This window comes from Melanotaenia boesemani, chromosome 7 (assembly GCF_017639745.1).
Source record: "Melanotaenia boesemani isolate fMelBoe1 chromosome 7, fMelBoe1.pri, whole genome shotgun sequence".
In the NCBI taxonomy this organism is placed as follows: Eukaryota; Metazoa; Chordata; class Actinopteri; order Atheriniformes; family Melanotaeniidae; genus Melanotaenia; species Melanotaenia boesemani.
This window is the reverse complement of record NC_055688.1, coordinates 35,170,421-35,183,169: the sequence shown is the minus strand read 5'-3', so window position 1 is coordinate 35,183,169 and position 12,749 is coordinate 35,170,421. Positions and strand designations below refer to the sequence as shown.

At 40.6% G+C, this 12,749-nt stretch overlaps 1 protein-coding gene across 1 annotated transcript in view; it reads left to right on the top strand.

Annotated features, from left to right (window-relative positions):
• aff2 (AF4/FMR2 family, member 2) overlaps positions 1-12,749 on the top strand; it is a 154,111-nt gene that overhangs the window by 75,988 nt on the left and 65,374 nt on the right. Inside the window, 1 exon segment of the mRNA XM_041989755.1 lies at positions 3,884-3,938. Within this exon segment, the coding sequence (XP_041845689.1) occupies positions 3,884-3,938 (55 nt within the window).

The following is a 12,749-nucleotide window of genomic DNA, read 5'->3' as shown; positions in this document are numbered from 1 at the left end:
CCTGTTTCTGAAAATCCAAAAAAGATCTGTTATGAGACCAAATCCAGGACACAATCAAGAGTTTTATCACCAAACGCGGCGATTAAGCACACAAGGCGATACAATCTAGATAAAAAGATTGTGTTTCTACTCAAATATCCAGAAGCAAACCATCCAGATAACGAGTCAAAATTAAAATCGCCGAACATGATTTTGCCTGAAGTCTTGACTTTCTGAGGAAGCATGTGGATCAAATACAGGAAATCTGATCACAACGGCCTTCCACATTCTGGAAGAGAAGAAGAGAGACTTGGGAGAAGATAAACAGACTGAGTAATGGCTGATTAGAAGCAGTTCTGGAGGGGAACACTGAGATGATCACATAAACACAAACCAGCTGTGGAAAAATCTCAGGAAACAAAAGTCACAGAAGGAAAATAAAAACAAAACATCTGATTAAAATAAAACAGAGTAAAGAAAATATTACTAAAATGTGAAAAAAACAGACCAAATAGTAACCAAAGATCAGGTTTCAGTGTTTTCACTGAGAGGAGGTTTGGTTTGCAGCTTGCTGGGATGCATAACGTAGAAAGTAATAACTTATTAATACACACTGATGCAGATTATAGCTTACGTGGAGACAAATTAACCTGTTTAGTTTCAGCTTGTGTGGAAACTAAGTGGTTCAGGGAAACAGGTTGCATTCATTTTTCTAGTAAACTCAACCTTTCCAGGATTACAGTGTTCCCTAAGTGTGAGGGGTGAAACTGTTCACATCCAGCCTTCTTTACTTCCTGCCTCATCCCTCTGCACTCGGTGCCAAGACTGAGACATAGGAGGAGTTATCTCACAGGATAGACCAAAGGAACCCAGTGGAAACCCAGAGGAGCTGCATCTGCTCCCCCATCGAAAATCAAAGACATTGATGTGCTCAAAATACAATATATGCAACAAACAACAATGTCATCAACATGAGTAACGCACGAAGCAAAACGCAACAGAACATGTGATCTGTTTGCACCACCCCAACATATCAGGTATCTTATGAAACTTGAAAAACTACACTTTCAGATTATACCAAGCAAAATATTACCTTGATGGACCACGTTAGTCTCAAAACAAACACAAAGCCAACCTTTGCATTTCACAGCCAAAATCTATGAACTTTATGCAGTTTTCATGTAACTTGGTACCGTTTTAGCCAAGGCGTTCCTGGTTTTATGCAGTGATATCTTTATGCATAGAATAATTTTTTTTATCACTGTGTAAATTAAAGAACAATTAGGCAAGGATAAAAAGTAACTGTTTTACTTTGGTTTATCATCATTTGCTCAGGCATAAAAACATTCACAATATTTCTGATACTGGGATTATATTCTGTGAGGTCTTAGCTGTACATTGAGACCAAGATTATGCATTTTTACCTGGTAATTGTAGAGTTATTGTTGATTTAATTTTGGTAGGTCTGTTCAGGGGAACCACACTTCCAAAAACCTTAGGGTTTAACAGGTAACTGGAAAGATCTGATGGACATCTTACATCAGCTAAACTCCTCCTCTTGCTGTTCGGACATCCTGCCCACGGGTTTTTTTCAAAAAGGTCTCAAAGACTCTGGAGCCAGATCTGTAGATTGTGAACTTGTCTTTAATTTCAAGCTTCTTCCCAGAGCTTCTGAAAACATTATCAAGCCTCTACTGAAAAGGGACAATCTAGACACAAATGAACAACTACAGACTAACTAACTAAAGACCCACCTGTTCTCTGTTGCATTTCAATAGTAATAATAAATAATTTTTTTAAATAGTTCAAATCTGCATCTGTTTCTTTTAAGCTTTAATTTTTAAACTTGATCATGTTTTAATACTGTACTACTAGAATGCTCTTTCTTTCTTTTTCCTTTTCTTTTTGTTTTTAATGTTAAATTATGCTTCTTGTATTCTGTCAAGCACTGGATCAACATGCTACAAATAAACTTGCTGTGCCTAAATGATAAAAACTACGATTTTTGCATCATAAAAGCATCCACCCACCCAAGATTTATTACAGAACAAATCAAAGCGCACACACACAAAACTGTCTCTAACTAAAATATAACAATATAAATAAACATATATCTTGGCACCAGGTGAGAAAATGATATCCTAGAGCAGTGGTTCCCAATCCTGTTTTCCTCTGAGACCCCCTTCATTTATATACTAAAAAGCCATGGACCCCCTGCCTCACCCCATGCTGGACCCATGCTTGATTTTATGCTTTCAAAAGTGAGATTCTCACCATAATAATATATTCTGGCTGAGTCCTGTCCTTTGATACAGCCAAAGTTAAATGAACAACATATAGATTTTTTCCCCTTAAAATAGGGACAATTTGTGGATAATAATCACAAAGGCTCCCAATATTCAAAGCCTCAGGGTCCACCTGTGCTCCTTGGTGAACCCTCGTTGGTCCCCTAGGACAGTGGTTCCCAACCGAGGGTCTGGAGGACCATCCATACTAAGAACCCCCCCCCACCCATGACCACACAGTTTTTCACCAACCAGATCACAGCAGAACAGATCCACCCTACAGCCATAAGGCTGCAGTGCAGGGCCCCGAGATGTCACAATTTTAGCTTAGCTTCAAAGTTTTACCTGGAAACCCTTTAATAAAAATTTGTTTTGCACTATCAGGTTTAAAATGTCTTCATTTAGCAATTAGTCGTAAACTGGCCATTTCTTTGATTTAGCTTTAGAAAATATTAACATGGCTTCAGATAAGCCTCCATTTGTAACGGAGCTCAATTACAGAAGAACTGCACTTTAAGCAGGAAGTGGGAATTTGATGTTCTGCTTTCTCAGCTCTGTGTGTCACTTATGCTTTAGTCCATAACTCATTTATGTCTGTCTGTCCTTAAAGGTACTTATTCTCTCCGGTGCATTTTATTCATGTCCCTACCATCCTCCCCTACCTCTCTTCCACTTGGTCCCTTTCACTTCCCCATCATTATCATCTCCATCTAACTCACTGTCTCCCTCTCTCCATCTGTCCCTCCTTATGAAATAAAATATGAATCCATTATTCATTCATTCAAACATATCTACCATCAGCGTGGGCTTCACTGTGCCCCTTATCTGCACAGCTTTTTTTCCCCACGGTGCTTCAGTTGTTCAGGGCTCACATGGCCCCATCTGAAAACACCACACCACTGGGGAGAGTTTTTTAGCGGTGCAAGCACTGACAAGAGCGATTCGTGAGGTAGTAAAAATCCCTTTAGGGGATTCTCCTGTCATAACAATAGCAGTGCCAGCTTAAAATAACAGTAGTTTGTGTGGAGGGTTTATATAAAGCAATAAAAGAGAGCAAGTTGCCAACGCACATAAACACTGAATAATTTGTGTGAAAAGCAGGTGATGCTATAAGGGAGGTCATGTTATTGACTATGCCATGTATGTCATTTTCATAGCTGTTGTGGGGATTTGATCTCTATCGTGGGGGGGAGTAAAACATACACAAATAGCAGAAGAAATGGGGAAACAGCCACATTCTTTCTCTTTTTTTTCCAGATAGAAAACTTTTAAAACATTACAACACAATACAAAAGAGAGGCCAATCTCTGCCGAGCATGTCTTTCATGTTTCCAAGGAATTCTTGGCCGTAGCTGTCGTTAGACAGAAAGTTTCCAGGTGAAAAAACAAACTGGCTTGTCTCCCCGAGCTCTAAAAGCTGAACATCTGGTAGGTTTTTAGGGGTGAATTTCCACTTCCTCATTCCCCAACATGGAGCACCGCTTTTGCTGCGTGATTAATCAGCTGGCCAGAAAGGCTCTTCAGAGGGGATTGTGGATCAGAACTTGTCGAGTCCTGACTAACACAAGCAGACACGAGGCCACGGCTGCTGTAAAACATGTTGCTTTGTCTCTGTGCAGAATGCTGGAGGATGACTTGAAGATCAGCAGCGATGAGGAAGAAGCTGAACAACAGGTGAGCTCCCTCTGCAGTCCATCCATTTCTTCACTCATGCCTTTCCCTCCATCTGTCCTCTAGTCATTCATCTACAGTTATGTATTTTGAGAAATTTAATTAATCATTTTTAATGTCCAGAAATCAGAAGTCGAGGTGTTTAAAATCAAATATTTATAAATTATTCTTTTTTTTTTCCTACTTCAATTTCTTACACATTTATTTAAATTGCTGTACACATGGATTGTTTTTGCTTGTTTCTGAGTGGTTGTTGTCCACCAATCAAGGTGCTTTCAGATGGACATCGTTTTCATTCTGGAGTCTCAGAACCTTGTTGCTTTACTAGTGAACTAGCCCCCTTTCACAGCAGTTTCACCAGAACCAAAGTGGGCTGATTTTACTCCCTGAAAGTAAATATAAACTGTTTGGCCATGAAAGTTGATAGTTAAGTTGTCAGGCTTCGTTATAACCTGTGGTTTCCAAAATAAGCTAAATGGTCAGATGTCCGAATGATGACCGGAATTTCAGATGTAGCCCAATGAAATTTGAATTGGTTGCACATGCGCACCACATGTGGAAAAGTGGTTTTAGAACATTTTCATGTGATGGATCACATATGCTTCACATATGCTTCACATGTGCTTCACATGTGATCCAGAATGTGAGGTACATGTGAAACTCATGTGGATCACAATCCACATGTGAAAATGTGGTTTTGGAATATTTAAATGTGATCCACTTAAGTAATTCACATGTGATGCACATGTTAAGAGATCTGATGCACACATGTAAATATTCCAAAATCACATTTTTACATGTGGAACGTGAGCCACAGAAAAATCTTCCACAGGTTTCCATAAGCACACATGCACACCACATGTTCAGAACCCAAACAGTCTTAAAGGGACCCAAAAATAAAGGTTATTCTTTGTGATCCATCCCAAGAAAAATGCTCCAAAACCACATGTGGTTTTTCTGTAAGTAAAATGTGTCAGTCATTTTAAAATTTGGAACTGGCCCTTTAGGTACAGTACACACATATGGATTTTTAAAATCTGGTGAGATTTTTTTATCTGTTAGAGACCCCATACATGAAGATAAAAAAATCAGGCATTTCATAATGTTGATTGTACTGTGTGGTGGCTCAAATAATCTCCTTATATCTGTTCTTGCTCCCCAGTTAGCTTGTTCTCTTATTGGCTACGTTCCGTTCCACGTCACAATTCACACAGTCACGACTCACACATGTGAAGATTTTTGGTCGTAAATATTGAACATGTTCAATACTTCCGATTGTGGGCTACGACCCATTTTGAAGCTGATTGTCGGGATGAATTTGCTTGTAACACACCTCAGACCAAACGGTAATTTTACAGGAAAATCTTATAAGACTTAAGATAATCAGGCGTTTGCCATCCTTGGTCAGGAAGAAGCAAAATTGGGGCAAAAACAGCCCAATAACGTTTATGTGTGTACCCAGCTTTACTGTTTCCCTGCCAGTGTGAAAGGGCTGTCAGTGTCCCCATACATATTTACAAAAACAGCACTGAGCCATAAGGAACTAGATTTTTATTAGCTAGCAATGCAAATCTGAAGTGATCTTTTCAAAAGGTGCAAAAAGTTTCTCTGAACTGTTTTGCAGCAAAAGAAAGCTGAGTTTCACCAGAAGGTGGCGGTATAGACTGGGCTGTCATCAGAAAAGAAATACAAAGCTGGAAACAAACTTTGATGAGGAGTGAAAGATAAATGCTGTGGTGGACATCCACAAAAGGAAAGTGTTCTCATCTATTTTACCACAGTTTAGTCCGTTTATTGTTTACCAGGTCAGACTGGAAAACAGCTTCCGAGTTGCATCATTTTCTTCTTGCAACGTTGCTTTCAGCTCTTCTGGTCTTCATCAACACATTCAGCACATTAAGTTATTTAGATTTCACTTTTTCTTTTTCACATCTTATAAATGTCAAAAAAAAAATTTAAACATAATTAAATTAGAAAAATGACAGTGAAAAGCCATTATATAGCCTTATATTAATTCTGTAAGAACAAGGGCAGCCAGTACATCCAATGTTCATGTTGACCTAAACATTGTTTAGAACAGCAGCCACTGATGTAACTAAATGGTTTAAAAGGTAAAATATATGAAAGAAATAGTAATGTAGTAAGTACAAAAAGGGGTATTTTACATCCATAAATAGTTTTTAGGTGTTAGTTGTGACTACAGGTGAGATAAATTATTGATAGAATCACTCATCTAGTCGTACACGATCTCTGCTGCTGAGTACAAAACTTAACATTACTGCGGTAGACGCACTGACTCTGATGTGATTTGAACAGGCGAGTTTCTGATCTGGAGTCAGATGCCACTGTGCCACAGGCTCTGTCAGACTCATTTCCCTCATCCCTTTACTCCACTCAAAGCCAATTCCAGAATACATTATCGATCATCTTAAAATGGAATCAAACCAGCCAGCTAGGATGTGGACTCTGATCATCAAACATGCTATTTACTTATACATCTGTGAGCTCCAGTCAAATAGTAAAAGTACTTCAAGATGGTGGGATAAAAGCAGGATGGACTAGGGAAAAGTCAGAGTGCAACGGGTCTGAATAAAGAAATGTGATTAAATTAATTGGAGCGACATCCTGTGACAGCGAGCGGGCAGCAAGGGGCGTGGCCAAACTTGGCAGGTCGACCACACCTACCTGAACATCAGCTGATAATTATGTCACTGTTCGATCGAGTGACACCTCTGAGGAAGACAGAAGGGTTACCGTAGAAACGTGAAGTATGTGAAACAGATTACATGTCTGGTGGAAAAGAAGCCAAATATTATTTAGATGAGTCTTAAGTAGGGACTTAAAACCAGGAAGTGTTTGAGCAGCACTAACATGAAGGGTGAGACTGTTCCACAATTTAGGACCAGCTACCAAAGATGCTATGTCATATCTGGATCCTAGCCTGGATTTAACCCAGGTTTAAGACTGGATTTTAACCTGGATTTAACCCAGGTTTAAGCCTGGATTTTAGCCTGGATTTAACCCTGGTTTAAGCCTGGATTTTAACCTGAATTTAACTGGTTTAAGTCTGGATTTTAGCCTGGACTTAACCCTGGTTTAAGCCTGGATTTTAACCTGGATTTAACCCAGGTTTAAGCCTGGATTTTAGCCTGGATTTAACCCTGGTTTAAGCCTGGATTTTAACCTGAATTTAACTGGTTTAAGTCTGGATTTTAGCCTGGACTTAACCCTGGTTTAAGCCTGGATTTTAACCTGGATTTAACCCTGGTTTAAGCCTGGATTTTAACCTGAATTTAACTGGTTTAAGTCTGGATTTTAGCTCGGACTTAACCCTGGTTTAAGCCTGGATTTTAACCTGGATTTAACCCTGGTTAAAGTCTGGATTTTAGCCTGGAATTAACCCTGGTTTAAGCCTGGATTTTAGCCTGGAATTAACCGTGGCTTAAGCCTGGATTTGGGGACTTCCAGAAGGAGCTGGGAAGAAGACCTCAGAGCTCTTACTGGAACCTGTTGGTGTAGCAGTTCCGTCAAATAAGATGGAGCCAAACCATTTAGAGCTTTAAAAACCAGGAATAAAACTTAAGGGAAAGCAATGAAGAGCAACAAATACAGGGGCAATGTCATCATGTCATGAGACAACTGAGCTACGCCATGATAAAGAGAGTCCAGTTGGGACATTTGGCATTTCCAAGCTGTCTCAAGTGCGCACAGAGATAATCTGCTGTTCTAATTTAACCCCTTAAAATCCTTTTTTTTTCACATAATTGGGTTTTTACCAAGCGGCAACCTCCGCCTGTAAAATGTGAAGCCTATGCAAAAGTGCAAAAAAATTGCAGTTCCCCCCTCATCCACTAGGGGCTGGCTCCAAAACAGAGCAAATCCCCATAGACTCCCATGTTAAAAAGACCAACTTCACAGCAGGAATTAACATGTTTAAAGCCTGGTACAAAAATCCATTTTAGGATTAATAGGTCAAGTTAACTGTCATGACATCTGTGAGGGGGTGCATTTTTTCTAACTCATCCCTTTGGATGTTATTCAATCTTGAAATTCGGCATGATTAGGGTCGTGTTCTTTTGATTGACAGGTATCCAATATCCACGGCAAGAAGGGAGAGTGTAGCACAACCACGTTTTTTAGCCGGCTAACAGCGTGCCTTAGCTTTAGCCCGCCTACCTCTGTTAGCTGGTTAGCTACCGTTGCTCGGGGTTAGCTCGGTTAGCTTTTAGCAACAGGCAGCTCAGAGTTTGATGGGTGTCAATCATCCACCCCCACCTTCACAGTCCCCCTCTCAGCTCCGCCTCCTTCCCGTTTTTGGATTTTCCTGGACTAACGACACGTGTGACACTGCCAAGACGGCGACGGTGGGAACGCCCAACTAGCTTCACTTTTGCTCTTCAGGAACCTACGGGTGACGTCACGGAGGCTCCGTCCATCTTTTATATACAGTCTGTGGTTTTTACAGATAAAAGACGTGTTGTAGCCCAACTATTTACTGGACAACTTTTACTGGACCCTTGCTGATGTGTTGGGACCGTTTATGTTTCAGCATCATCTGCTACTGGAGTACAGTATGGCTTCAAAGACAAATTGCATGGGCGACTGGTCAGAAATAAGTGTTTACTGAATCAACACTTATGATTATAGCCTGGAATGGTATATATCAGAAACAGCTTCCAAGTGGTGTAGAACATGTGCAGCTTGTAAGGGAGACTGAGTAAACACATATTTATTTGTCATGTCCTGCCCACAGGACGTCTGGTATCAACTGGTTAAAGAGTTGTCAATAACGACTCCAGGGTTTCTAGAATGGGGAGGACCAAGGAAGCATCCAGTGTCTAAAAACGTGAAATTTTTTTAACTTTGTATACAATGCGTAGGGTTGTCCTCTTTCGCTCTTGTTTTTCAGTATGAAAATTGGCATCATGGCTTTCTCTCCTCTAATCACTGTCATCATGTGTTAATGATGCCAGAGATGAGTTCAAAGCAGCCGGTGGGGTTCGTGCTTCTGTCCCCTCCCCCACTGTGCAGACGGATATCAGCGCTCATCAAAGAGTCTGTGAGATGTTTTCTGTTAATGAAAAGATACAAATTCTTCTCATCCCCTTTTAACTGGTCTTTTGATTGTATAATCACCATGATGGCAGACATAATCATTATAAATGATAGCAGGTCATTTGTAGTGGATTTACTGTAGTTATTATAATTAGGTTGCAAGTAGATCTGTCAATTACAGATATTTAGAGTGCATTCAGAGTTGTGGTAACTGCTTTATGCTTTCTCAGAGTGAGAAGACGGTGTGCTATTCATTTCTTTATATATAAAAATGAAAATACATCCACTTGCTTTTTTATTCGCACAATGTCACAATGCCATTACAATCCTTAAAGACAGTGAAATGAGAAGTCCTCTTGTGCTGCATTAATCTGCATTTCTTTTCTAAATGTATTAAATTTCAGTATTCATATAGTAGCCTTTGCTTATATTTCTGAAGCACATGGTTCAGTAGATTACTGCATTTCTCCTTGAGCCGGTGCCTCCTGAACTAATGGCACACTATTCACTTTAATTCAGTCCAACTGAATCTATTGTAAGTCTGCAGATGGTTCTCAGAGGTTTATGAGCCATTGAGTTTTTCCCGATTTCTGAGCTAAAACATCAGATTTTCACACAAATTTAAAAAGAGGAGAACAAAGAAATAAAACATGAGACATTAATACTAAGATGACTATTATTTTTTCTGGGCAAAAATAATGCTATCGCTGATATCATCAGCAATTTAGTAGTGTGTAGCTCTGGGTGTAAACTGATGGATAGTTACCCTTTAGGTGATCTACGGAAGTTTTTCAGGCATTTCTATCCCGTCCAGGAGGTTTACAATCCAGCCACTAAATGTAGTTTTTTTTCAGAGACTCTGTCTGGTAAATCCACAATGATCCATGATAACAGCATTACTTATCACCTTTTAAAAATAACAGAAAAAGATCACTATCACTACTATGTTGCTAAGAGAACTCTATTTAGACCTGGACATGATGATGAAGCCACTTCCTGTCAGACTTTCCACCAATCAGAGAGCTTAGATTGACGGTAACGTCCAATCAGGAGCAGCCAAAGATCAACCCGTGAGCAGAAAGTTCTATGTGTGTGTGAAAAGAAGAAAAATAATGCTCCTCTATGGCTGGAATAAAGCCAAGAAGACGTTTCTGATGCACGGTGGCGCCACAAAGCAGCTGAGCTGGAGTTGGTTTAGTGAGGATAGCAGGTAAATAGTAGCAGGAATAACTAAATAGCCATGATGATACAACTCTTCTAGTCCGCCAAAATCTGAATTATTGCCATTGTAGACTTGCACAATTGTGATGTAAAGTAGATACCTTAATAAATATAAACAGTGCATACTCTTGATAATGTTCATGTTTACGCATAGTCATTCCCACTCACCCTTACACAAAACCCCACCCTGCTATAAACAAAATATCTAGTTAAAGTGTGAAATAACCATATCAAATGTACATTGCACATGAAGATACAGACCCAAACTGTTTTCATGTGTGCGCTGTCCACACGTTCAGCACTCACAGGGATTGGTTGAGTGAATGTAGGCTGACACCATGAGTAGAGTAAAAACGCTACTCACTAAACAAAAAAAAAAATTATTGTAAACAACTTCTTCAAACTCTTGTACTCTGTTGAACCTGATTTTCCTGCTGCCGCATCACAAACAACACAAAGGACAACTGGAGCTTTATGGATTTATTTCTCACTGATGGTTTTATAAAGATTTTCCACAGTAGGACATTATCAGAGAGAAAGAGATAAAACAAGAGTCAGCATTGGACTGACTTTTACTTACTAGAGGCAGCTCAGAGAAGAGACAGGATGCAAGATGGATGCTGAATTAGCCGTCATTGCTGAGGGCTCCTCACGGAGAAAATCTACTAAAGATACTTCTCTAAGCATGTCTTACAAGTGATTACTGTTTGATCAATATTTTCATAACTGATCGATGATCATTGAATGGATGTATCAATGCAGATACATAAATAGATGTAGTAGTATTCTCTGCTCCACTCTGTTTCCCAAAAATTATTCAACTCTTCCTCAACTTAGCCTGCTGTCAGTTTCTGAGCAAGATGGACACGGGGAGAGATTTTAATAACGTAGAGGCAAGTGTGAAAGAAGGTAACAAGTTAGTGGGACACAGCACGGCAAAATAGAGGAGGCAGACTTATAACAACACCGACAGGAGGCAAAGATGAAGAGGAAGAAGGATTGAGAGAGATGGGGAAAGAGAGGCTGAGATGAATTCAGTGGCATTTATCTGTGCATGCTGTTAACAGGCTTATAGCAAATGAGTTCATGGTGTATTATCAAGCTTTTATAGCCTGAAGTAAAACACAAAACACTCACACATTCATAACCAAACACGCAGACAAGCATGTTTTACACGCAGACAAAGTACACACCATGTTAATGTATACTATACATGAGCATAAACACACACCGACAGACACACACACTGTCATTAGTATGCTGTGGCACAGCGCTGTGAGGGCAGCAGAGGAGGATGATGAATATGTTTTTGGTAAAGAGCAAAAGAGACGGAGGAGAAGAGGGAATTGAGGGAAAAAGCAGAGGAAAGAGAGATGGAGGAGAGCAGGAAAGGTGGAGGGGAAACCAGCGATAGAGAAAGAGAGAGAGAGATGTGCCTAATGACTTCAGAAGCAGACAGAATAACAGCAACCCAGTTACCACTGCAGGACTGTCTTTTGTCTTTTGTCTCTATCTCCATGCATTTCTCTGCACGCTTGTGATGACAGATCACCTTGATCAGAGGGAAGTCAGGCTTCAAGGTTCTGTCTTTATGCGAGAGCAGTGCAGCTGCTAACGTCCAGCCAGACGGTGAACATGGTCGAATCAACACAGACAGCTTCTCTGTGCAGCTCTCATCCATTAGCAGCGCCACTACATGACATGTAGCATTCAACACGAGAAGAACGTCGTCTCAAAGGAAATCTGTTTTTACTGTGAAGCTTTCAGAGTTTGTTTCAGGAAAATTGGTCGGTGAAGGGAATGAGTGCTGCATTCATCCTCCCTCCATGTCGAATTACAGCTGCTGAGGACGATAAAAGTCAAACTGGTCCACACAAGCTTAAATGGTTGTACATTCTACCATCATTTACAGCTGATGTTTTGGCGTATCACAGTGTTGCAGCAACAGGTGTATACCACACCATGATCTTCAGAGGCAATTCTAGGGTTTCACAGGGGACCCCTACAACCAACATATTATTTCAATATTGTATACTTGTGCCAGGACATCATAGTCACAGGATGAGCAACTGATGGTTGTGGGTAAGCCCTTTTTATCAAGTGAACTTTTATTTTATAAGAGGACAAACTGCATCCATCCATCCATCCATTTTCTGCCGCTTATCCGGAGTCGGCACTCCATACTCCCAGAGTACCCCCCACAAGAGTCCCCAGGGGACACGGTCGAATGCCTTCTCCAAGTCCACAAAGCACATGTAGATTGGTTGGGCAAACTCCCATGCCCCCTCAAAGACCCTGAAGAGGGTGTAGAGCTGGCACTGCCACACTGCGCCTCCTCAATCCGAGGTTCGACTATCTGACGGACCCTCCTCTCCAGCACCCCTGAATAGACCTTACCGGGGAGGCTGAAGGGTGTGATCCCCCTGTAGTTGGAGCACACTCTCCGGTCCCCCTTTTTGAAGAAGGGGACCACCACCCCAGTCTGCCAGTCCAGGGGAACTGTCCCCGATATCCACGCGGTGCTGCAGAGGCGTGTCA